The sequence below is a fragment of the Gymnogyps californianus genome, chromosome 16, assembly GCF_018139145.2.
Source record: "Gymnogyps californianus isolate 813 chromosome 16, ASM1813914v2, whole genome shotgun sequence".
NCBI lineage: Eukaryota > Metazoa > Chordata > Aves > Accipitriformes > Cathartidae > Gymnogyps > Gymnogyps californianus.
This window is the reverse complement of record NC_059486.1, coordinates 8,205,335-8,232,330: the sequence shown is the minus strand read 5'-3', so window position 1 is coordinate 8,232,330 and position 26,996 is coordinate 8,205,335. Positions and strand designations below refer to the sequence as shown.

Genomic DNA, 26,996 nt, shown 5'->3' with positions numbered 1-26,996 from the left:
ACCTCAGCCGGCTGCCGGCACACACAAGTCGCTGTGAGGCGCTCGATCCGCCCACAACAAAGATGGCGGCGAGCGCCTTGTCCCCCTTGCGAGCCGGCCCACTCCCAAGATGTCGGCCGAGGCGTCTCCGGTGCCCAAGCCTCGCTATCGCCCTTCTTTTCCCTATGTACAGCGGCGCGCCGCGGCCTCGCCGGAAAATGCGACGCTCTAGCTTTGCGCGGCTCGGTGGTGGGCGCCGGAAGGTCCGCCTCTCCCCCGGGTGCGTTCTCTATGGCCGCCGTGCGCCGCCTCCAATGGCAGGCCTGGCCCTGCCCAGCCCTGATCAGCTGATGGTGGCAATGTCTGTTGACAGGAGCCGCCTCGGCCGCGGGACTGGGTGTAAGGGCTGGCGCCGTGGGGAGGGGGCGCCGGGCCGGAGGGGGCGGGCGGAGGCGGCCGAGGGGGAGCGGGGGGCGCGGCACCCCCTGCTCTCCCCTCGCCGCCCCTCTCCGCCGGGGGAGCGGGGCCTGCTGGGGGCGGAGGGCGGAAAGTTGGGGAGAGAAGTGAGCGGAGGGAGGGAGGCCGCTCCAGCCCGCTCCCCCTCAGGCGGGGAGCGGCCCTGTGGGGTGGGGGCGAAGGGAAGGGGGTGGGCTGGCTGCGGGGGGGCCGAGTGGCCTAGGGGAGGGCTTTCCGACTCCACACAAAAGGAAGCGGGCAGGGCAGGGGCCGGGGGAGCCCCCGGGGGTGTGAGGGGCTGCGGGGCGGTGGCGCGCAGGGCCCGGCCCCCGGGAGGGGGAGGGGGCTGCCGGCGCGGCTGCCGGCCCCGAGCGAGCCCTCTCCCCCCCCGGGTGCTGTGTGATGGTGGGGTTTGGGTTCGCTTTGTTTGTTTTTGTCAGATGTGAATCCAAATGGAGCACTCGGAAGGAGGCGAGCAGAGCCAGCAGCAGCAGCAGCCCTGGGGGAAGCTGATCCGGCTGGGTGCTGATGAGGCAGAGCCGCACGTCTTGCTGCTGAAAAGAGAATGGACAATTGGTCGGAAGAAAGGTGGGACAGGGACACGCTGCGCCGGCGTAGGGCGGTGTTCGGGGGCCAGCAGCGATCCCCCCTCCTGGCCTTTAAAATGTTGGAAGGTGGACTGAAACTAGTTGGGTTTGGTGCTTTCAACTGTTGGAGGTGCTTGCCAGGCGGTCCCTTATTCCTAATTTACCTCTTGGCTCTCGTGTGAAGAGGAAGTTTTGCACTGACCTTTTCTTTTTTACCAACTTGTGATATGTGCACGTTTAAAAGTGACTATGCCTTTTAGGTTGTCTGTGACAGTTTGTACAAATAAGAAAAAACGATTGTTGATTCAGAAGAGTTTCTGTGTATCAGTCCTGTTTACTTTTGCACTTTGTTTCTGTGGTTAAAATAAATTGGAACTGCAATGCAAAATGCTTGTGCTTCACCGAAAAGAAAATGCTCACATAAAAGCCCTTAATTCTTCTGGCCACATAAAGATTGCCAACAAGTACTGAAAGTTTCTCTGAGAGTGGATTTGAAAGCTTTATTCCCAGAGTCTAGGGCTTTTACTACTTGCCTTTATTTTAAAGGATTTCATGCTTACTGTATTTAAAACAATCATCGCAGTGTCTTTATTTTTTTACTCTGCCCTGACAGCACTAATTTTCAGTTTCCTGTTCATCAGTTCAAGCTATTTGACTGACCAGTCACATTCTGTAAATAGTCTTGAACAAACACCAGATGCTATAGCTCTATGACAAATTGAGATAAGGTATTGTAGGAAAAATGTTTTGCCTATTTACATTTGGTGATATATATTTAGATTGCTTATCATTATCTAAGCTGTAGATAAATTCTTCAAGTTGAGGGTTATCTTGCAGAAAAAAGATGAATTTTTGTGTGTTCTATTGCTTCCATAACTGTTTGCTAATGGATTAATAAAACGAGTGGTTACAAGAATACCAAGTTTGGGTGATAAGTATTACTCAGAAAATCTTCAGGAGCGTTAGAAATGCTTGTTTAGAGCATTTTGTCCTTCCTGCTCCCATGTGAAAGTCTAACTCTGTAGAATAGAATGGAAATGTCGGTATGCTCCTGAATAAAGTTTAGTCTACTCACTTTCAGTGGGCTTCCTAGCATCACAATTTGTATGGCAACAGTTAACTCTGTAAGCTGTTGATTGTTCCTTGAATATTAGGAGTAGACTAGTGATAAACTGTCACCAGCATGTGTAGTGACTACTGTTTTCCTTCTGGATACGTTGTTCTTGCAGGCTGAGATACAGTGCACCCACAGTGTGAATAGGTGGAAGTGAATCATGTTTGTTAATTATAACTTTTGTGTAAGCAAGTACTTTGAGTCATTTGTGAGAGAGATTAGTGGGGAACCTTGAGCATTGCCTTGAACATTCAATGCTAAAGTGAAGTAAAAACACTAGACTTGCTCAGAGCCCTGGAGTTGTAGGTAGGAAGGTTTCTATAATGACAGCATTGTCATTACGCTTCTCCTGCATATCCCTAAGTCTTAGTCCTGCATTTCTAATCTCCCTTCAGCTTTATTAATGTAATAGTGCTGTCAACAGAGATGAGGAAAATTTGCCTATTTAAAAACAAACAAAAGAAAAAGACTTTAACATAGAACAATGATACTTTTTTATTTATCAGCTGTTGGTTCCTACTGCTTCCCCCCAATATACCAGAATGAAGCAGAAGTTAAATCCAATGAAACAGTGTTGCAATAATGTGGAAAAAGAGCTGCATGCTCTGTCATGTATGCTTCTAGAATTTGGATTGAACACTTCAAATATGTGTGAATTTATCTCTGTATCACTCTAGAACAGAGTAACTGTGATTTGATTTCTGTCTGTAAGGGCTAGGATTGGGGGGGGGGGGGAAGGGAACTAAAACATCTTGAAATGGTTGAAATAAGCTTATATTAGCACATGGGGCTATCTCACAGCTTGTATTTATGTATCACGTAGTAGACTATGTTGCTGCGTATAAGCCAGTAGAAGTTTTTAAGTATTGCAGATGTACATGAGTCAGTTTGTTGTGCATTTATAGCCATGTAGAATGCTGATCTGTCTGTGTAATGTGTATTTTTAAGCACACTGGAAAATCTGCTTTCTTTTTAAGGTTGTGACTTATCTTTCCCTGGCAACAAGTTGGTGTCTGGAGATCACTGTAAAATCGTAGTGGATGAAGAATCTGGTCAAGTGTCATTGGAAGATACAAGGTTGGTTCTTCTGTGAACTTCTACTCTTATCTTCTTTTTAGTCTGTGAAGTAAAATCTTGCGTATTGCTCGAGGCATCAATAGTAAATCCTTCTCTTTTTTCTTTTTTTTTTCCCTGGTTTTACATCTAGGTTTGGGGGTGTTTTGGCTCTTTCTAAGTATTTTTTTCTCTACAAAGGAATTCATAGTCTACTGGATGAAAAATACTGTTGATGTAATAGTTCTGTAGCATATTTCTTTAGACTTGTGAAAAAAGTGATGCCAGCATTCTTAAAAGTTCTAAGCATGAGTGTGCCTCATTTCAGGCACTTGTGTAGGGAAGAAAATACCTGCAGGGATGATCTCAAAGCATAAAATAGATGTGGAATAAAAATCTGTACTTGTTATACATCTGTCTGGTATTCAAAATATCCGTAGCGTATATAGCATAAGTAGTGCAGTAGTCTAGCAGTTGTGGTGGACATGTCAGATGGAGATTAGAGCCTATTCAATCTAATTTAATAATAAAAGATGTTTGCTAGATTTCTACTATTGATACTTCAGTTTTGTTTCTTTTGTTTAACCAGAATGATTATTTTCTTTTCTGAGTGTTTCTGTGTTAAGTTAGGGGTGTGAGAACTAAAGCCCTTCATGTAGAAAGTTATAAGCACATACTTCACTGGAACTACTGTTAAAAAGCTAAGCTAATTTAGTGGAACTACTTTTAGTATATAAAGTTAATTACATACTTCTTCACATACTGAAGGCCAGTGAACTTGCTATACTGGTGAGACTATTTCCTGTAGAGTTCTAAGGCTACTGTGGGAGCACAAATAGCACTGCAGGGGTTGTGGGTGGTTTCCAATGGATTTTAGTTTGTTTTCTAGTTTCCTTTATAAAATTTGAGATAGGAATTTGAATTGAAGGGTATTTCTTAGGAGGAGATTGTAACCCTCTTCAAATTTTCATCTGCTTCATTTTTGACAGGTTTTTTTGTGTAAGATTGCCGAAAGCTTCTGGTTTATTACATTTCAAGAACTCCATGACATTTTAAAATGCTTCTGTAAACCACATTATTTTTCTGCCAGGTTATTGCAGTCAGTAAAGAAACAAATAATACTTTTCTACCAGCTCCCCCCATTTTTCATGTCTGGAAGGCATTTTACCCAAACATGAAGAAGACACTTCAAAATATATTGATGTACATACATAAAGAGGAAATTTCACGTTTGAGGTTTTGAAGGGCATCATGCCGAATCCCTGTTCTGACATACCAGAATGCAATTAAATATATTGTTCTGGTAGCTCAGGGTTAGTATCAAATATTTGCTGAGCTTTTGACAAAAATCCCTCCAAGAATATTCTGAAAAACCTTTGAACTGTCTAGTTGAATGGAATGCACATTTTTGGGGGCCACTGACAGAATATATGAGCTTTAGTTGACTTTCAGCAGAATTTTTGTACCTCTGCTCCTTTTCTGTCTCTTGATCAATTAGTAGCTATGTTGATATTAAAAGGAGTGTTTTTCAGGATGAGGAACTCAATTCCAGCTATTTACATGGGCTATGCATTTCTTTTTATTTTATTTCCTCAAGTAAAACAGAACATATAGAATTATTCAAGTTGGAAGAGACCTCAGGAGGTCACTTAGTTCAAACTCTGTCAAAGATGGGCCACCACTGGATTTGGACTAGGTTGTTTAGGCTTTCTCTAGTCAGGTCTTGAAAACCTCCAAGGTCAGAGATTCTGTGGACTGTCGGGGCCCTTATTCCAGACCTTAATTATCTTCACAGTGATTTTTTTTTTTTTTTTTTTTTCCCCCCTTGCATCCGTTTGAATCTTCCTTGTTTCAATTTATGACCTTTGTCACCTCAGTAAAGAACCTGTCTCTGTCTTCTTGGTAACTTCCTCATGGGTACTGGAAGGCTGCTATTAGGTCCCCTGCTCACCAAGCCACCTTCTCCCGGGCAAAAAAGCCCAGTTCCCCTAGCCTCTTAGTTCATAGGTCTTGTGCTCCAGCACTCTGGCCATGTCAGCGGCTATCTGCTGGACTTGCTTGAGTTTATCGAGACCTTTCTTGTACTAGGTGACCCAAAACTAGATGTAGTATTTTAGATGTGGACTAATGAGTTCCAAGTAAAGCGGAATAATAGTTACTTCGCTTGAGTTTCTGACTACACCCCTGTTAATACTGCCAAGTGTGCTGTAGGCCTTCATCAATGCCAGGGCATGCTGCTGACTTAAGCCTAGGCATAAGTCCAAAGGGTATGATCTTATGCTTAGTCGTAAGATCTACCAAGAACCCTCGCTGGTTGGTCTGTAGCCTGTACTGTTGCAGGTGGTTATTCCATCCCAGGTGCAGGACTTAGGGTTTGTCCTTGCTGAATGTCATGATGTTCCTGTCAGCCCATTCCTCTACCCTGCCTAAGTGCCTCTGAATGGGAGCCCAGCTCTGCCCCTGTTTTGGTGTCATCCACAAGCTTGATGAGGTTGTATTTCCTCTCTACTTCTAGGTTATAGCTAGAGAAAATAACCAGGATAGGTCCTTGGATACATCCCTGGAAGGCTTATACTCCCAGACTCTGTGGGGTGGAATGCTAAATTTTAGGGAAAAATATCAGGCCTAGCTAGGATGTCTAGGAAATGGCTTATAATTGTCATTCTCCAACGTTATCGCAAATTTCAAGACGTTTCAAACAACCAATCAGGCCATGTTTGCCTATCATGGCAGTCTCAGAGCATAGCTGTAAATCTAAGCTTGCGAAAGCGTCCCTGGTTTCAGTTGCATGTAGCTGGTAGAATTGGTTTAGACCAATGTCATGATAATACAAGCTAAAGAAATTGTGAATGATGCAGAAGCATTCCTGCTTTTTTTTTTCCCCCCCCTACACCCCCGCCCCCAGGGCAGAAGGTGCAGCCAGCAGAAAACTAGCAAAGCCAAAATTAACTTTAATTTTCTATATGATATATTCATAAAAAGGTGGGGCTTCTTGCAATGGTAGTGTAATAGCAAGGCTGCGCCTATGGACTACTACCAATTAGGTGCTTATGCATGTTATGCTTCTATGTATCTAACAAAAAAGAATAAGATCCTTTATGTGTTCTGCTTGCCTGTGAGTTGGTATGAAGTGTGGCTACCATTTGCTGAATCAAGAGACTAAACGGGTTGATATGACTATTTGCAGACAACTGTCTGTTCTTCTGGGTCTTCCAGTGTTTGTGCTGAATATCAGATGAGCTCCAAAAAATCAAGCAGGCTGAAAGAAGATTTTTGAATGTTTGAGTTGGCAATACAGATGCCCAGAGTCCCAGAAAAATACTGCCATGTCAGCTTTTTCTTCTCTGAAGTGGAAAATAGTTTGGAAACATTGCTGTGGTCAAGCTCAGATTTTTCTGGTGAAGAGGAATGCGTTGAAGGAGACAGCTAGTGTTGGACAGTTGAACTGAGTGGACTTTGTTTCTGTATTGTAGCTAAACCAAAGAACATCATCAAATACATGTAGACAGCCAACATTGTTTTTTATCTCCCTGGTAGCATAATGAGTTCTTGGATCTACTTTGGAAAGAATTGCCATAAATTTGTAGCTGAAAGAAAATGTGTAGAGAACTCAAAATTATTGAGTAAATAGGAGTTTGGAAGTAACAAAAGCCAAGAGTTAGCAAATAGTACAATAAAATATTCACAGACTCGCCCTTTTTTGGGGTATGTTTCTGCTTTATTTTCCAAACCATGCACTAGTTGCTTTATACTGCTTGAAAGAAAACAAATTATACAAGCTGACCTAACACAGTGGAGGCAGTAGTTGGCTTGCCCTAAGTAAAAGCAATTGTAAGATTCTCCATTTTGAAAAAAACTTTAAAGGCAACTAAGGTCTTTTTTTTAAAGATTTCCTCTTGTTCTCTTCTAGGAATTTTTTTTTTTTTGAAGTATTCTAGGTAGTAAGTGATGTTTCAGAGCGGGAAACTATTTACACAAGGCTGATACTCACATGACAGGCAAGCAGATACTCCCTTTCTGGGGGTAAATCGGAGGTTGATCTTCAGTTGGCACTGGTGTCCTTTCTGCTACTAAATTCTCCTCACCCTACCAGTCAAAACTATTTCTATGAACATTAGAAGAATGGAGAATGACACAGTACAGAAGGGATTCTGTAACTTAATAGAATTCAAAACTCATATCAGTTTACAGTGTGTTCAGGATAATAGGCATTTAAGTAGCAGATAACTATTAAAACTATTATCCCGGAAGCTTTACCATAAATTACATTCTTTTCCTGGATGGACGCTAGTAATTACTAAAAAGCAACAGACTGGCATTTTTCTCGGGAGGATACCAAAGTATCTTACAACAGATAGATCATTCACCTACTTCAAAAGTAAGCCTGTTCTGGGTGAAATGTAGCTGTTCACATCAATTCTGCACAACACTTGGGATTGGGAAGTAAAGGTAATGTATGGTTCATTAATCAAACTGTAGAGTCATCAGCCACATTGGTATTGAGTCAAAGCCTGACTTTTTTTTCTTTCACTCTTTAGAAAAGTGACTTTGGGACCTTTTGTGACATTGTTTCACAACGTGGACAATTTATATCTGATAATACTGTTTTTCTTCTCCACCTCAAAAATTGTACAGGCAGTTGGAATCAATTCAGTATTAAGTCCTAATGAATGGCATTCATATTTGGGATTCTCATTGTACTTTCTACTTATTTTATGGGGACCTTACTTTAATTTGAAACATCAGAGGAATGTACAAATGTCATAAATTACCATGTGTGTCTGGTTAAAAAATACCCACAACATTAATCTGACATGTCACCATATCTGTTAAATGCCTCATGCTAAACCCTGAAACTGGAAATGAAAGACTAATACAATTATCTGGGGTAGTCAGATATTCTTTTCCCTTTGATTATTGGCTGAGATATAAATACAAGTACTTCAGTTTGCTAGTGTATTTAAGAAAAACTTATGGTTTTCTCTATGAAGTGGTATCAGTTTATTCCTACTTCATTTGGGTCCGTGGATGCCATATAATTAGTCAGCTCTCACTGAAGTCTGTATAACTGCAGAACTGAAAAGATTTAGCTATTTGTTGTCAATTTGATAATGAGGGTCTTGTAGCTATTTCTGCAGCTTGCCTTATGAGACCAAGCACAAGTGGTTACTAGATGCGTGATGATTTTTTTTTTCTTTTTTCTTTTTCCGAGAATACCTCGCTTGAGTTAATGTCCCTCATAACCATCTTGGAACTTGGCAGTCATGACAGAGCAACTTCATAAAATACATGGTTGTGACGTCTTTTCCCTTTGTTTAGTGAAATATTGGGACTAGGAATTGCCTGTAGAAGATAAGCCTCAGTAAGAGATCATTCTTGTTACTTGAGTTTAGCTGTTTTATTACAAAAGAAGGTCTAAAACACTTACGGCAGATGGGAGATGCATGCTTTGTTTTGCATTCTGGAAGACTAAGGAGGTCAAATTTGATGTTCCTGGTTTTGTTAAAGGACCTCTGACAGGTTTCAGGGATTGTTATAAGCTTTACTGTTTCTTTGACAATTGAAGGAGGTGCAATTTTTGCTTCAACATAATCTTTTTGATATATTATCACTAGCATCAATGTTAAGTTAAAAATGACTATAGTTTCTAACAGACTGACTAAAGTTCTTTTTTCCTCTTAATTGCTAAACTTTGGCATTCTTTTAGTGATGTCTCTGCTCTGCTGGTTCTTTGGTGTTTATGTCCTTCAGGCTAGTCAACATCTGTATGCCTGAGGTAAAAAGGCAAGCTTAAAATAGTTTTCTTGCTTATAGGAGAAGCTTGAAGATTCTTTAATAGAGCAAATATTGATGTGACCCAAAGATTTTTGTTTGTTTCTTGATGTTTAAAATAGCATTTTTATTTTTTTGTATCTTGTTATTTGTGTTGGATTAGTTGATTCAACCATGTAGATAGTGAAAGCAGTTGCAGAGGTAAGAGTAAGAACTGATAACCTTGATCAAGACTTGCTGTAGTGATTCAAAAGGGCTTGCTTTTCCTTTTGACTTTTTAATGTAATGCTTTTGACTTTGTGTCCAAAAAGGTCAACAGTATGAAGTTCTAGTTTTTTTTCTCTGTTCATGTTACTAAATGACAAGAGATTTTTCCAGGTTGCTTTTTAAAAGAAAAATAATGAGAAGGGAAGGTGCTTATTTCTAAATAACCATCCCTCTCCTCTAGAGAGAAACGGGTCTGCTTGAGGTAGGCTGTGTTGTGTCCTGGGCACAAGTCGTGGCCTCCAGGAGGTGGCAGCAGAGGTTTGCTGTTACTTCATGCAGCAGCTTGCTCTGCTGAGGGGAAAAAGCAGATTTTCTGTTCGTTTATATTTGGTACTAATTGGTGAGATTTTGAGTGACAGAAGTCTGAAATTCTAGAATGCTGCAGCCCTGAAAGAGGCTTATTGCAACTGAGCTGGAATTATTCAGTACTTGAATAACTTGACTCTGTTATAAAACACTAATAGCTTGTGTATAAAACATCACCCATAGTGAAGAAGATACCTCCGTTAATCAGCAATGCTCTGCATTTTCCTCTTCCCCAATTTAATTTCTTCCACGAGTCTTGGAGTTTTTGTCAATATTAAAATAATTCATTCCAACTCGTCTTTTAATTATGTATAACTGTTTTTCCACCTCACTAAATTCTTCCTTTTGAGTTGCAAACAGTCTAAGTAACCTCGGAATTTTAGGTTTTTTACTGTTTGAAGCAAGAGGGGAGAAAAATTAATGTCGCATGGCATCCCTGACTGTACAGGAAAAGTTCCTTTGTCACAGAATGTCTGAGGAGATTCCCAGCGTTAATTGGAAAACATAACCTAGAACTTTTTGAATAGAAGTCCTATTGTCCTTTCCTGTTCTATACTTAAAGGGTGGAGATTATTGTAGAGAAACAATCATCTAATTATTTTGAGACATTGGCCAAATGTCAGGGATCTTTTGTCTGTCTATCTGTTTGTCAGCTACCATCTCTTTACCAGTAGCTGCAAATGAGCTTTGAGGTTCTAGTAGCTCTGCACTTCTGTTCTTATGAGAAATTTTTTATTTGTTTCTGGACTTTTGTTTTGTTTTTTTTTTTAATCCTGGCTTACATTTTTTTGAGAGCCAATAGTTTTTCTTCATTAAAAGTATCTTGTGTTTTCCCTTCTTTCTTCTATGTAATTATGAAAACATTTATGCTAAGTTATCTTTTCTTTCTCTTTACAGTACTAATGGAACAGTAATTAATAAACTGAAAGTGGTTAAGAAGCAGACATACCCTTTACAGACTGGGGATGTGATCTATGTTGTTTACAGAAAAAATGAGCCAGAGAACAGTAAGTAAATGTTTTTTTTTAAATGGCATGCTTAGTCATTTTTTTGAGTCATGAGAGAAAAGAAATATCAGTACAATTAAAACAGAATCACTCAATTTTAAGACAAATCATTTGCTGATGTTTAAAAACAAGTCTCTATAGAAGAGGTCATGGATGTGCCAATTTTTACAGGGACAAGTCTGAGCAACTGTCTGAAATTGAAATGTGCCTAGAAGTAGTTTTGGAAAAACTAATGCATGGAATGGTAATTAATGAGGTCCTGATCACAGGCCCAATGCTTCTTTTAGAAGTCAATTGCTAGGGTAGTTAGTGATACTTATATATCACATTGAAGCAATTTTTGGCACCAGAAGGAAAGGCTGCAAAAGCTTTTTGTTTTGTTTTGTGGTGGGTTTTTTCTTTTAAAGAGGGAAGAGGCAAAACAGAGGGGAGATGGGGAAAGTCCTATAGTGAAAGTAGAATCAGTAAACCTGGAAAAATATTTGTGTGGTCTTAAAGAAGAATCATGCCTTACGTGCCTGGAATTCTTTTCAGGAGGATGCAATTGAAATAACATAATTAGTTTAAAAAAAAAAAAAATTAATGGGGGTCCTTCCTCAAACGTTTTTAAATAAGCCAAGCTATTGGGCAGGAAGTAATGTTCTTTCATGTGTTAACTGGGTAGAGGTTAGAGACCAAGGTCAAGGTGGAAATGCTCAGTTTTTGCAATGGAATGAAATTAATAAAAGATTTCATGAATGATCTGTGTTGTCATCTGTCTTAAAGATGTTCATAAATGATTTGGGAAATGATAACTATTGAGGCAGCAGAATTTTCATTTCATACCTTTTCATTTCATTCAGTTGTACAGGATCATTAGATTCAATGCTGACTGAAAAGATTTACAGAAAGGATTTAATTGCTCATTATTACAAAATAACAGATGGGGTTCAACTTTGATAAATGGGGGGGAGAGAGGGAATGGGCAAGCTCTGTTTTTATATGTGTATTGTGCCCCAGCCGACTGCTCTGTCCATTAGCATGCAATTCTTCTTTTAACTGTGAAGAATGCAATATTTAAATTTTAGTAGAGAGCACTCACTTTCTGGAAAAAACTTTAGATGAAAGAGACATTTTAAAAGTTAATTCTTGTTACTGTATTTGATAGTTCCAAAGTGGAACTTTAAGGTGAACAGACAGACTTTGTGTGGTCATAAGCTCCCCTATTATTGTGAAGATAATTGGATGTACTGGGAGATGGGAGGGTATAGTATTAGATACATTTACAGCATGATATTTAATGTAAAACACAAGACTGTATTTACAATTTTCATACAGTAATAGACATATGAACTGTTAATCTAAAAAATTCTAGACACATACATACTCACTGCTGAAATACTTCCTTTATGAAGCTAATGTTAATTTATATACATACAAATCAGACAGATCTATGCTGTCTGATGTAAATGTTACAAGAAGCAGTGATAAGCTATATTTGTCTGTCTGTATGGCTTGTTTATCTCACAAATCCTTTCTAAGATGGCACTATTGCTGTTGATGCTACTTGGAAGAACTTACTTCCACGAATTTTCCAGGTACTTTGTAATTAACTGAATCACTGATTTCTGTTTGGGTTAGCAAGTATTTGAATTACCAAGCCTCCAGTTTTGCTTTTTCAGCTTCTCCATTTTCAAATACAGAGAGAGAATTTAGATTTGGCATGCCTATTTGAGTAGTTCTGAAGGAGACAATACTCTAACTTCTGATCAGAAAAAGGGTTGCTACAAACTAAGAGAGTCTTATTTGCTTCTAGGTGGCTGGAGATGGAAAAAAGTAGCAAGTTAGGGGAATCTTTGGAACTGTATTAGGTTGAAGTAAGATGGAGAAGAAAGTGATATTATCCAGTTGGTTTTATTAATAGATACTAAATTAGTTTCTGGATGAAACTTATGGCATGTCTTAATCTGTATTTTTGAGAGTTCATATATCTCACAAAGAAATGAAATAAAATTGATTGAAGAAGTTGAGAAGTAAGCTTAGAAATAATAACCTTCTTCGAAGAACTTTCATTCAAGTATCAGTAAAAATACAGTTTGTTCTGACACAGAGCAGATTTTAGGTTTAAGAAATGATTAAGCCTCTGGTTCCATGGCTGGCACAAGTTAAACGTCCACACAAAAGCTGCTCTGCCTGGTTTCCTGAGAAGAAAAGAGCTTGCTGTGCTGTTCCTAATTGCCTCCTAAGTAGGAGTATTAACATTGTACTATAGAGGTGACCCCTCATTTGCCTCTTCCATTGTCAGACACTTTGGGGAAGCAATCACTTGTGAACAGAAGTTGTTTATGTGAGATTAAGGTTAGGGAATTTTTGTTTAAAGATTCTGATCAATATTTTTTTAATCTCTTTCAGATGTTGCTTATCTTTATGAATCCTTAAACACAAAACATGATGCAACTCAAGAACCAGTAGGTAAGGAAGTAATTCAAGATCAATGAAGAGGAGCTAAGCTCCAATGACTAATGTAACCCTCTTGAGAGAGTGTGATTCCTTGGAATTTTGAAGCCATGATGTGGTGACTGTCACACAGATCTTTTTCTTTCCTTTCCCCGCTTCCACCTGTAGAAGTTAATGTAGAAAACCAATGCCATGTGACCAAAGATACCTCAAGTACAGGAAGAAGTAATGATGAGACCCAAATTACCTCATCACCATCAGCTACTCAGTCTTGCTATGAGGAACCACAGCCATCTACTTCTACATCTAACCTCTTTAATGCTTCTTCTACCTCTCTTATTGAGTCTGCATCTGTTCAGCAGGATAATCCTTCTACATCTGGTAAGAATTGTGTCAAGTATTTGAAGTTTGATATCCCATCAACTGTTACTCCAGTTTTGAATTTTAACAGATTAATCTCTTACCCCTATCTGGGTCTTTAGCATTTGCTTTGTAAAGTTCTAGTGAAAATACCAGGTGGATATGTGCATTTTAACTTTCTCTCTATGAGCAGGCAGTGTAAATCCTGGTGGATGCATAAGGCAATTGTGAGAATTGCTTATGCTCAGAGGGGCAGAAAATGCACATAAATCCAAAACTGTGGTATCTTTACAGTACGGATTTGTAGTGGAGCACTGGTGAAAACTTAGCAAATCTATGTGGCTCATATAACAAAGTAAGTAGATACGAGTGCTTGTGCTCATGTAGTCACTCTGAGAAACTACTCTGTCACTGTTACTGCTGCCAATCACCAGTCCCCTTTCCCTTGCTTAGAGCTCTAAGGCCAAAATATACCACATGGATCCATAGTCTAGTATCTTGCATTATGTTGGCAAGTGAAATACCACAATGCTGCGTTACTCTTAAAATAGAATTGGAGCAAGAACAGCTATCTAGAAAATGGCATTTGTCAGCAGTTCATTGGGACTTCTTAAACATGCTCCCTTGAAAACAAAGCTTTGCCCTCCGCTGTGATCCTGACCTGTTACGTATGATCAATATTACATAAATCTTCTGCCTGGCATATTTGTCAGGAAGACCTGGTGTGGATAATAGTCTTATGAATAAATACTCTACAATTTAAAGACGAGTGGGGGATTTTAAGTAGGATTACACAACTAATAGCTTGTTTTCCCCCCCGGTCTTCCAATTAGTCAGATTGGCTCAGAGTGCATTTAGTATAGTTATGCAGACATTGCTTTTTTGCTCCACTTTTTCCTGTTCAGGTGTTTGGATTGATGTGTGTGCATCATCAGTGTTCGAGTACCTTTTGTTTTCACATGTCCCATATTTGTATGCAGCTATGTTCATGTTTCTGTTTTTATTTTGTAGGATCACAATCCTCAGTTTTCACTCCGGTGCCCGCTTTCCCCATCTTAGAATCTGTGTGTCTAAGAGCACTACACGACGAACATGAAAAGCTGGATATGAGTACTGAAACTTCTGCAATCACTTCAGAAATCACTGACAAAGAAAAAGCAGAATCAGATTCTCAAAGGACAGGGGAAGAGGAAGGTTTGGAACCTGCTAAGAAGAAACTAAAAGGAGGCTAGTATACTACAGTATTGCGCAACCTACCCTGCAGTATTTTATTTTAATATTATTGTTGAAAGTTAGTTAAAAAAACCTAATTAGAAACTTAGCTATGTCCATTTTTCATAGAAGCCCAGTGAGATTAACAGAAACATAAGGATCTGTGCTTATTTTTCTTTATTAATATGAAATAAATTCAAAATGCATGCATATCAAACCTAGAAGGTCTTGAAAGGTTATGTTAGTAGCGGATAGGTAACTTTTTTCCTCCTCACAATGTTATTTTATGTTTTAGTATTGTATTAAATAAGAAAAGCAAAACTCCCCTCTCATTTCCCCCCCCCCACCCCTGCCAAATTGAGTCAGGTCAGCTGAGCTGTCATCAGTCCTTCAATTTGTTTCTTGCTTCTTATTGACTTGATTTCTGGTCCAGTGAAAATAATGTCTTCAGTAGCAGAAGCTGTTATGTGTAAAGCAAGAACCTTCAGTGGGACTATTGCCAGTGAAGAGTGAATCGGTGTATATCTTTCAGGTCTTTTGTTTTTTAACACTTAAATAAAAATAAATTTTAAAAAGCTTCAAAAACTACATACTGTGGAATCTTCTGTCTTTGTAGATGAAGATGCTTGTCCAAATCTTTCACCAGCAGCTCCAAGTGAATGTATAATTAAAATTGGCTCTGAAGATGCAAAAACATCAAATGTGAAACCAGATAAGATGGAAGAAACATTAACTTGCATTATTTGCCAAGAACTGCTGCATGACTGTGTAAGGTATGTATGATTGACAAAAGCTGTAATCATGTGGTAACAATAAGAAGTTCAGTGACAACTGTTTGAGGAGGCCAGGATATTTAGGGTTTTCACAAGCCCTTCTGAGTCCCCCTTTCCCCCCCCACCCCAGTCTATATAGTCAAATCAATGCTAAACAGTTTTTTGAGTGTTAGGAATGTATCTGAAAAATGAAAGATTTGTGTTTTGACTCCATTTCTTTCATTGTTTTCATGTTTGTGTTTTCCAGCTTGCAGCCTTGTATGCATACTTTTTGTGCTGCCTGCTACTCAGGATGGATGGAAAGATCTTCTCTATGTCCAACTTGTCGTTGTCCAGTAGAACGTATTTGTAAAAATCACATATTGAACAACTTGGTTGAAGCTTATCTGATTCAGCATCCAGGCAAGTTGAACAGTGTGTGTAACAGAATCTGATGTATTTCACTAACTAATTTTAACTATTAATATTTTTATAATAAAATAAATTTATATTTTAATATTAACTATTATTTGTATAAATTTATATTTTAATATTAACTATTCTTAATTGATGTATGTGCAAACTGTTGTCTATAAAACTTCTATGTATGTTTTATTACTCTGCTGTTTTCTCTGACATGGCTGTAAGAAAACAAGTGCATTTAATATGACATAATAACTTGTAATATTTCAAATGCTGGGTGAGAACTGAATGTGATTTCTAAGAATTCTTAATTTTATTTTGCTACTTAATCATGAGAAGGATATCAGTTTTATCAAATAGGGCACACTGACTATTAGGCCACCTAAACTCAGATACTTCTGAAAAAATATACTTGAATATGGATTTAATTAACCTTGATCATGGCCTCTTGAAAACAAAACTTAAGTTGCCTGATACTACACTTCCGTTAACAGACAGGGGAATTTAACTAAGATCTTCTGGAACTCTGTTATCCAAAACCAAGTTTTATGGAAATGAAAACACAATAATCATAACTGTGTTAATAAAGTAGGGTGGGCATAAGGGATGTGAGGTGTTCTTTTGAAATTTGAATTTGATTCTCATGCCAGATAAATGTCGTAATGAAGATGATGTACGTAGCATGGATGCTAGAAACAAAATTACTCAAGACATGTTGCAACCTAAGGTGCGGAGATCTTTTTCAGACGAGGAAGGAAGTTCTGAAGATTTATTGGAATTGTCAGATGTAGATAGTGAATCTTCAGATATCAGGTGTGTCTATTTAAGTTGTGCACTGAATTAGATTTACTTATGTTTGAATGCACAAACCCACAAACTGAGCTAGTTTCACAAAGGCTGTTATTGCTGATAGTGTTTGCATGATCATTGCCAGAATGAATCTTGTTTTCGTTTTCAGGTAAGTTCATTCTTACCAGTAATTACCTTGGCAATTCTACTGGCCATCTTACTAAACCTTGAGCAGTCAACAAAAAATAATTAAAATTAGAACCTCCTAGAAGTCCAGCAAGATTCAGTTTATGACCAACAGTTCTATCCTGAATTGTGCAACAGCTTCATGTGAGATATGTGAAATTACCTTTTCCAATTACGAATTGGCTGGTGCTTTAGAGAATACAGGTTTCTGGCTAAGATCTTGTCAGGAGATAAAGCAGTTCATGACCCTATGAGTGCAGCTGCAACGATTGTGCTTTCTTATGTGTCTGGAATGCTGCTTTCACCAGGTGTACGGTATTGAAGCAGCTGATCCTTGACCTAGGGATTCCCAGGCACCAAAATATCTCCTCTTTATTTCCAACAGCAAACATTTTTTGCTGTATGTCTAGAGGGGAACAGAAGAACTCTTCATGTAGATAATTATTCCAGCTTTGTTCCTCTCTTTCTTGTTCACCTCACTTCCAGTCACGCTGCTCTTTTTTTTTTCTCTTTCTTTTTTTTTTTTTTTAAAAACTATTTGGGGAATACTTACAAAATATAAAGTTTTTATCTGTTACAACTACAGCAGTCTTCACAGCTGTGAGGTACTGGGTTATGTAAACTTCCATATGTTACCGGATGAAGAAATTCCAAATGTAAACTTTGAAAGTATGACCAACCCTGTCTAGCATAGGGATATGAGTTATATTTGCATTTGTTGGGTGTGATTTCCTGTGACCTTATTTTATTCTTTCAGTCAACCATATATAGTATGCAGACAGTGCCCAGGGTATCGAAGACACTCTGTTCCAACTCTGCCTGGCACAGGCCAAGAGACAGAAGCAGGAGGAATGCAAGCACTGGGAGATGCGCCATCTACATCTGCCAACTTCCCTGCAGGTCAGTGTCATGAAATCTTCTCAGTAGTGTGATACTAAAATACTACAACTCGTACACTCGTTATGTACTGAGCAAGCTCACTCTCATAGTACTGCAGGAGTAACACCACTTCACATAGGTGTCTTTGCAAATATCATGAGATTTGACCATGGTTTTTCTGTGGTTGTCCAAAATAGATTGCTGATGGTTGATAGTTCTTAAACGGTTCTACGTATTGAAATATTTTACACCCCTACGTAGTTTAGAAGTCTGAATGCCATTTTTCTGCTCTTTTATAGAATCTTTGTAAAAATGATATTACTTGCTTGTTGCTTTCAGATTTTTATGTTGCTAATATTCACTAAGATTCCTAGTCCAGATTTCAATTGTGTACATTGTTCAGTCTATCCTTTTTTTTCTGTTTTTAACTCATCTAGCTGTCCAGGAATATGTGTGTCCTGCTCAAGGAAGTCATGTAATATGCACCTGCTGCTTTCAGCCAATGCCTGACAGAAGAGCAGAGCGTGAACAGAATCCTCATGTTGCTCCTCAGCAATGTGTGTACTTTCTATTTTTTTCCTTTTTTTTCAATCTTGACTACAGAACGAAATCTCTTCTTATTTTTAATTAAACTTAAGTTTACTTTGAAGACTGTTCTTTATTTGAATATTCTTTATCTGGACTCTTGTAGTGACAGCATGAAAGAATCTTCCTTTATAAAATTTATTATTCCTCTATAGAACGTATTTTAGATGAGAAAGTTGTACTTTTTTAACCAAGTTTATCAGGGCTCTATTGTTATTGATTTATAAGAACAATAACTGTTGAGTTTTGTTGTATGCAGGTCCTTACAGGGGTTTTCTTTGTTATTTTACAGGTACAGTTTGTCTGCAACCCTTTTGTCACTTATACTGGGGCTGCACTCGGATGGCATGTTTTGGCTGTTTGGCACCGTTCTGTGGTATTGTGGAATAATCTGTTTCTTATGAGCCTGCTCACTTTGCAATAATGTCTGTCTGTCTTGAACTTTAGGTAATTTAAGAAATATAATAGATTAGTTTGTAGCACAGTCATGCAAAAGGAAACAAAGGCTGTGTCCTCACATCACAAACGTAAAAAATTCTTGAGTGGTATGTATCTTAACTTTGAGAGGATTTAACTTCCTGTCTCCATACCGTATTGGGCTTGAAAACTACACTTGTTGAGCACAATGCTTTCCCGTATAAAAAGAATTATGGTGTATTTCAGCCTAGTAAGAGAATCATACAAATCAATGCAAGAGCACTGAACATCTGATGTTAACTGATTAGAAAGGAACCTTACCCTCTTAAACATGCAGACTTCTGAAACTCAAGGTTTTAGACATTTTTTAAAAAATAAATTAGAACAGTTGAAATGACTTGTTTGCAGTTTGAAGCTAATGGAATATGCTGTAATAGCACTGTTAATTTGTGCAGATTAGTAGTAGTGTTTGTGGACTAAAGGTGAAATTGTAAAATCTCAATGTCTTGCCTTTGCCACTGGAAGTTATATATCACATGCTTTAGCATATGTTGAATGCAGTCATTTACATGGTATTCACATGCGTCTGTGCACATTATTTCAGGAAACAGAAGAACCATCAGAAAATGTATGAGGGCCATGGGGTTGGGGGAAGAAATAGTAACTTTTCTTCTTGTTCTGATTAGAAATAAATCTTGGTGATAAGTGTTTAGATGGAGTCCTAAATAACAACCACTACGAGTCAGATATCCTAAAGGTATGTTTAAAAATCATTATGTATGATGCATAATAATAAATGTACAAAGTTTAAGATGTACTCACTCATGAAATGATAGTGATGTGCTGCCTAACAGTTAATGTGCTGCCTAACAGTTACAGTGGCAGCATTGTGTCACTTGCAGCACCTGATTCTAAAAGGCAAATTTAATGAGCCCGGAACGTGCAGCTGGACCAAAGTTATAGTTACTGTGTCTAGATTGGAAGTATTTTGAGGTGATAATTTGGCTCTTTTAGTCTCTGTGTAAGAGGGCATCGTATTCTAGAGATGCATTCCATTTAGCATCAGCTTTTCCTGTACCACCCAAATTAACAACAACAAAAAAAATCACTTTCATGCAATTCTGATGTTTAATTTCTCCAACACGTGCCAAGAAGGCCAAAATTCTAGACATAACTTCTGTATTTGAGTTTAAATTACTGATAGACACACTGTAGCATTCAGATATGTTTGGTTGTTAAATCATAAAAGAATTTTACTCATGTGAAGTATTTGTTAGGGAAGCCAGTTTCTACAGTCTGAAGTGTAACATCCGAAATATTAATTAAGAGAAAAATAATTCACTAAAAATATACCAGGAAAACAAGGCTTTTTAAATATGTTTTCCCAGACAAGTTAAATTTCACGCTAGGTTGCATGGAAAATATTTTGCCCATACCATAATGGGGTTATCTAAATTAGGTAAACTGGATGAAATCTTGATTTAAGGTAAATGAGAGTGTGACTGAAATGAATCTATTGCATTCTTTTGGCAAAAGTGAGGATCTTCTGAAAAAAAGATACTGAGTGGAAGGTTTTATTGGTGATCTGAAAGTATCATTCTAATTAAGTTGAAGATATTTAATTTTTACTTGTAATCAGTATCAACCCATTTTGAAAACCTAGTTAGATCTAGATTTGGAAATATTTGAAGGTAAATGGCTTCGTCACTCTTTAATGTTGGAGATTTTTCTAGATTAAACACTTAAATTGCTCTTTTCAGGATTACCTGGCATCCAGGAGTTTGACATGGAAAAATATGTTAAACGAAAGTCTCTTAGCTCTTCAAAGAGGAGTTTTTATGTTGTCAGGTATGTGTTATGTTTGGTTTTGTACATGTATAACTCTTTGTCTATATATAACTGAGTAATATTATCAAGAAGTTTGAAGTTCTGTGTACATAACCAGTGCCATCATTACATTTTTGTTAAATCTTGATTTCTCAAGCCTTACACTGACATTATGTACAAACTGGTTTTCTCACCAGATTACAGAATTACTGGGAACACAGTGCTTTGCTACTGTTGTGGCCTTCGCAGCTTTCGAGAACTTGCCTACCAGTACAGGCAGAATATTCCTGTTGCTGAATTGCCAGGTGGGGATTGCTTCACACAGTAAGGGGGAAAAGTCATTTAAAGAGTTAAAGTCAGCTTTATCCTTGTATCCTTGGTTTTTTTAGCACCTTCAAGTAGCCCAGTGCAAATCTCTTTGCAGGGCTAATATCTTGTGCTGATTGCTTTACTTGTCAGCTGCTAAGTTTGCGCATAGTCATTGTCAGACTCCCTAGCAGAATCTTTTCTTTCAGTATGATTTCTCATCTGCAGAATAAATATATCTACATAGTGAAAAGAGGAATTCAGTAAAATCCAGAATATAGTCAACAGGAACTAGTTGCTGTAATTTAATTTACTTTTCCATATAAATACATAAAATGATGCACCTCCTGAACAATTTCACATTTTACCAGCTCTCAACTAGGAACAAGAATGTTTTCATAAATTAATTCTAAATCTGTTTGCATTTACAGTTTTAGTATAAAATAGCATGCAAGCAACTGTGCCTCCTTCAGTCCTAAGTCTGTTGGGAACAGAAGCTCTTCCAACAGTCTACTTTAAATGTTACTTTTGTCCATCTAGTTCCTGTTGTTAGCAACAGCTTCCCTGTCTTTAGCTGTTGAGAGCTCTGCTTCTGCTGCTGTGCATAATGAGAGACAGTCAGTCTACCTTGTTTCTCCTTAGTATTGCTTTTCATTTTAGTGTAACGGCCTGCTGGGCAGCTGAGTTATAATGTATGTAAAAGTGGGGGAAAAACAACAAACTCTACCCAAATTAATAAATTTTTCTTTCATGTGGAAATGTATCTAGACATATGCCCAGTGTCTTAAACTGTGAAGTCCATCTCTATTAAACTAAATGGTAAATTTCAGTTGACAGCACTGAGAACCAAATCCTTTCATCGTACGTCTGCGTCAGCCTAATATTCAGAATGAATTTTTTGTCCTTCACTAAGTGTTTGCTTTGTTTCTAGAAAGGTGAACCAATATAGTTTACATTCGTTTCTTGCCAATCGTGTCTTGTTTCTCTACAAAGCTTGCTCTGATGAGTAACCACCATTAGCAGTGGCTTAATAATCTACATCACCTTATTTAATGACTTCTGTAATAAATGTAGCATTTCATTTGCTCTTTTTGTAGTGACTGTCACATCACGTCCTGATTGCTACTGGGGGCGCAACTGTCGAACTCAGGTCAAAGCACATCATGCCATGTAAGTTATACAATTTAGAAAGTGGTTTTGTTTTTTGTTTCTTTTTTTAAAAAACAACAACAAAAAAACCCAACCTTTGAAGTACCAGAAATTGCATGAGTAACACTGTTGCAGCATAAGCAAAATTGGGTGAGCTTTGGAGTTTTTTTTGTCATTTTTGTTTTTAACACAACTTTGAAATGAGCTCTTCGTGCATGTCAGAAGGGCACCGCTAGCACTTGTAAGTTGATGTAAACCATTGCTGACACTTCTTGAGTCTTGTTTTCCACCCACAACTCCCTCTTCATTCCTATTCTTCTCCCACTGAAGCAGCTTCTTAGTTCCTCATGCCTGGGTGCTTCTTAAAAACACTGTATATACAATAATTAGCCCTGTGCAATTTCCATTTGAAACTATGAGAGACTCTTCTAATGAAGTGCAACATACTTTGAAGAGATAAATTGGTGGGAATAATTTGCAACGAGAGAAGCAAGAGAAGTTTGGAACATGTGACATCAGGAACCTGGTGTGGTTTAGCAGTTCCTGGTTTTGGAGGAGTTTCTAGGTCTTACGCCTCTGACCCAAGCAATCTGGCATATGGTGAAAATGAAATACTGAGCCTGAAAAGAGATTAACCCTCTACTTCTCAAGTGTTATAATACATCTAGGGGACATGGACTCCTGGTATCTGGTCATTCATGAGAAATGTCCATCAAAAATAAATCAAGGTCCTTGATTAAAAAAAAAACAAGGCCGCTGATAACCAATGCAATTTCATTCTTATGAAAAGATGCACGTGTGGTAAGACAAATATTAAAGACTTGTAAAACAAAACAAAAATTATCTAGCTAAGACCTAACTGGTTCCAGGGAGGGTAGAAAAATCCTTCTTGCTTTATGAATAATTCTCTAAATTCTCAGTGCAATTTAAGATAGAGGAGCTGTTGTTACCCCTTATTGAGAAATTGCTTTAATGAATAGTAGATTCTGCAGTATCTTTCTAATGCTGTAATGAACATACACACGTAGCATAATTCCTTTAATCTTTCAGGTACTATGGGTTGAAAATAACCAGTCTGTACAGCTCAGGCAAGCAGATCATAAGAAAGACTTGTAAAATATTCATCCCCAGTCTCTTTCAAATTCAGAGGGTTTTACTAAATAACTTTCAAAAATAATTTGGGATTTAAGTTGCAGATGTAATTCAAAGTACCACTGCTGTCTGTAACTTCACGTTACAGGACTGTCTATGTTCCCAGAGGAGATCTTGTTTTGAAATGTTAGAGAGTTAATTCGGTATCAAAGTACTCACCAGTCATCTGTTCATATTGTGGTGGATAATTTTATCTAGAATAGAAATGACTCAGGGTGTGTTTTCCATTTTTTTCTTCTCCTTTTTTCTTTTTTCTTTTTTCTTTTTCTTTTTTCTTTCAAGCATTAGCTGTTCCTAGAATTTACTGGCTGCTGCTTTTAATTCCTAACATCCATAAAAACAAACAATCCTGTTATACCACTCCTAGATATCCAGTTACTTTTTTTTTTTTTTTAATTGAGCTAAACTGTTTTGCTAAGTAGTTTGGTTATGTAAGCAGGGTTTCTTTCTAATCTTTGATCTAATTCAGCAAGAGGGAGAAAATTCATGGTCTCTTTTGCATCATCTCTTCCACATGTGTATGTATATACACACTCAACACCCCAACTCCTGTTTCATTTATGTATCAGGGGACGCATAACCCAAGTAAGAGAAAAATAAAGAATGAATAGTGAGATGTTTTTGAGAATTGGAAAGAAGTGCCTCGTACAAAATTCTGTTCTCTATTTAATTCATGAAGACAGGCTTGCCATCCCCATAAAACCTAAATAATACAGAATGAGAAAAACTTCTTTTTCTTTCCAGAGGAAGATTCTAAGCCAGTGAAAGAACATGTTCGTGTTGAAATGTATTATTAGCCTTGTTAATTCTAGTTCCTAGTGACTTGTGTAATACTGTCTGCTAAAAATTACTAGTGTTTCACAGGCCAAAATCAATTTGTGGATTCCTGTTTTAATTGCCTTGTGGGTTTGAAGTATGCAGAAGTATAGAGGAATGCTTTTAATAACAGGTTTTCTGTGTTCATAATAAAACTAACAAGGATTAGGGAGGAGCGATGTTGAAAATCCTGTTACAGATAACATGGTAGTAGAGTACGATCTAAAGAGGTTCTGAAAAACAGATATATTAGCATGTAAATGTTCTCTTTTAAACTGTTTAACATTTAAAATACCCTGCGAAAGATGCTGACTTTTTTGTTGCCTGACTTCTGAGAACTTTGTTACATTTTAATACTTCTTGGGTTTTTTTATTTCAGGAAATTCAATCACATTTGTGAACAAACACGATTCAAGAACTGAATACTTGTAGTCTGTAGAGAGGGGACAAAAACCTGTTACACTGCTTGTACAGTTTAAGGTTTCAGGGGATCTTCTCAGTTCCCCCATAGCAGGGAATCAATAACTTTTGCATCAGGTAATCTGGTGTGAACTTTTTAATTTGTAGAATTTTACAGCTGTACATGAATAAGGTAGATTTTTTTTTTCCCCCCAAGAAAGTCCAGCAAGCATTGCATTCCATCCTCATGACTACAGTGTCCCTGTATCACTTCAGTGAAGAACACAAACAGAAATCACACACAAAAACCAGCCATATCGTGGGAAGACCTAAGAATAAGGAGTGTATTTGCACTACTCATGAAGAAACTAAGAAAAATCCTTAGACTTAAAATAGAAATGTTTTGTAAAAGTATCTGATGGATATTTCAAGAGCCATTAATATTTAAGAAGGAAATTGTCAGTGTATTATATTTGTAACTGCATTTTGCGGTAGTCTGATATTTTGTCGCTACCCTTGGCATTTGGGCTAGAAACCACGTTAATGTTCACTTTAAAAAAAAAAAAAAAATCCGTCCATTAAACAGCTGTTTCAACTTAACACTGCACATATGGTAGAAGCTTTATAGTGGAAGTAGTACAGTTTCTTTTCTTAGTTTAGTCATGTTGATGTTTTTATTCACATTAAATTACAAAAATAATTGCACAAAAATTTGAAAATCACATTTAAAGTTGGGGTAATACTTGAAGCAGAACAGACTTCTGCTAATATTACTTCTGTAGTGTTTTGTATCAGAAGACCAAACAGTGCTTTTGACATAGAGCAGCCAGTAGGACACACTGGTTCATTTTTTGTATTTCTTTTCTGGTTTGATACCGTATGCTAAATATGTACCTCTGCCATGCAGCTGTTCTCTAGCATGCATACACTGGTGAAAATGTAGAAAAAGCTATAATTTAAAACAGAATATAGCAGCTTTACTGGAAGGAACAATCTTGCAGAAAATAATTCAGTTTGGACAAATTGTAGCAATATGGAGGTATTTCTGGATAGGGATGATGAAGGGGAACACTGGCGTCACTGACATAAAAAATGTAGATTTTATTTTCATGCCTTCTGCAGAGCTCATTCAGGAAATGTCCCAGGCATCATTAAAAAAAAAAAAAACCAAACCACCAATACAACCCACCCGCCCCACAACTTGACATGATCTGATGTGTTTTATCATAATCTGGTAGCTTATGTTGACAAACCTCAACTGGGACCACTTTTTCTTTTTCATCATACCTAGAAGAGTGAAACAGAATGAGAAGAAAGCATACAAAGTTACCTCTGTAGATACCATGTTGTTTTTAAGTATGCCTTATTTTACGAGCAGGATTTATACTTTGATGTTAAAAAGTGTACACACAATATCTTGTGATATAATGGAGCACAAATGATGCAGCACATCGTGTCTACTGGTTGTCAGTGAATTAAACAACTATTTCCAGTAATGCACATCTTAATATGAATGCTAATTAGAATGATGCATTTCTGTTTAGATTTTTATTTTTTAAAATAGCTGTCGCAAGGATGGGTCTGTTGACCATGCCCGTATGTTATTAAAAATACACTTTGGTGTGGACTTCTCTTCCTAATCTCTGGGCATTCTCTCCTGTGAGTAGGATTGAAATTGGATCTGGAATAATACTTGAAACTTCTTTTAACAACAACAGTGTGTTTCTGTCTTTTAGTATTATTAACGATGTTCTGTTGCTTCTGTATTTGTATTTTATGTTTAGATTTTTTTAAATGGTTATTGTATCTTCTCAGGACAACCATTCCCACCTGTTTTTGATCTCATTTTCATCTCTGGCTGTGCATGTAGCAAACTGAGTACAGTTGTGGAGATCAAGCCTTTGCACATTATATGCGGAAATGTGCTTTGCATTCTCATTCACCACTTCCCACACCCCAGATGGGCTTTCAGCATAGACTTGTCACTGTGCTGGTGTTCAAGCCTCTTGTGCTGAATTTTTTTTGTTGGTCAAGAATAATGTGTCTACAGTACTATGTACAACCTCGCTTGCACTTACTCCAAGTTACGTTTGTATAGGGATGTATTATGTGACTTTAAGAAAAAAAATTGGGGAAAAAACCCAAACAACACAACTCACGTACTTAACATCTAAACTACCTGTGCAGTAGAGGTTCTTCAAATCCCTTTTATAAACCCCTCTTCCTTTTCTCTGTTACAGATAATTAATCTGCCTTTCTATGCATATAGGGTTGCGGTAGTGCAATGGAATGAAGGGATTTTTTTGTCATTTATATTGTACCAGGAAGAGATGAGAAATTAACTTGCAGATGGGGAGGGTGATTAAATCCTGATCTTTATATGCTCTTAAGTAAGTAAGAGTATCTGTCATGGGTATTACATACTCTATACATTAGTCCTTTTTAAATGTATGGTTACCAGGTGATAGTTAATGTGATAAATGTATGAACTATGCTTGGTGTAATTGTTTAAATACTGTAAAGGTGCAGCATATTTTTAACCTGTCTAAAGCACACCCCCACCTCCTTTATAAGAGATATTTGGAAGCTGAGCATGAAATGTGGTAGAATAGATGTTGTAAAAACCGAGGTGATTATGATAGGGTTTGACATAGTGGTGAACAAGGTATATAGTCTCTCTCTTTGAGAAAGTTCTTTTATAAAGAAGGTGGAGAGTAGTTCTTCCAGTTCTCTTTTGTGATTTATTTTTTCCTGAACTAAGAAGTTA

The 26,996-nt window shown here is 37.7% G+C and overlaps 1 protein-coding gene across 2 annotated transcripts; it reads left to right on the top strand.

Moving 5' to 3' along the window:
* Nucleotides 1–339: 339 nt before the first annotated feature.
* Nucleotides 340–26,996, top strand: CHFR (checkpoint with forkhead and ring finger domains). Of its 2 annotated transcripts, XR_007767372.1 has the most exons (19): nucleotides 340–378; nucleotides 876–1,023; nucleotides 3,114–3,213; nucleotides 10,432–10,541; nucleotides 12,933–12,992; nucleotides 13,146–13,358; nucleotides 14,349–14,564; nucleotides 15,166–15,322; nucleotides 15,570–15,724; nucleotides 16,375–16,537; nucleotides 17,457–17,599; nucleotides 18,016–18,135; nucleotides 18,456–18,539; nucleotides 19,267–19,337; nucleotides 20,341–20,428; nucleotides 20,605–20,712; nucleotides 21,811–21,883; nucleotides 24,210–24,367; nucleotides 24,447–26,996. XR_007767372.1 is itself a non-coding variant. In XM_050906439.1 (18 exons), exons 2-18 carry the CDS (start codon nucleotides 888–890, stop codon nucleotides 24,250–24,252), a joined length of 2,040 nt encoding a protein of 679 aa, XP_050762396.1. In that variant the 5' UTR covers nucleotides 340–378; nucleotides 876–887; the 3' UTR covers nucleotides 24,253–26,996. The 2 variants fall into 2 exon arrangements, 1 of the variants encoding a protein (XP_050762396.1); XM_050906439.1 differs by having other exon boundaries at nucleotides 24,210–26,996.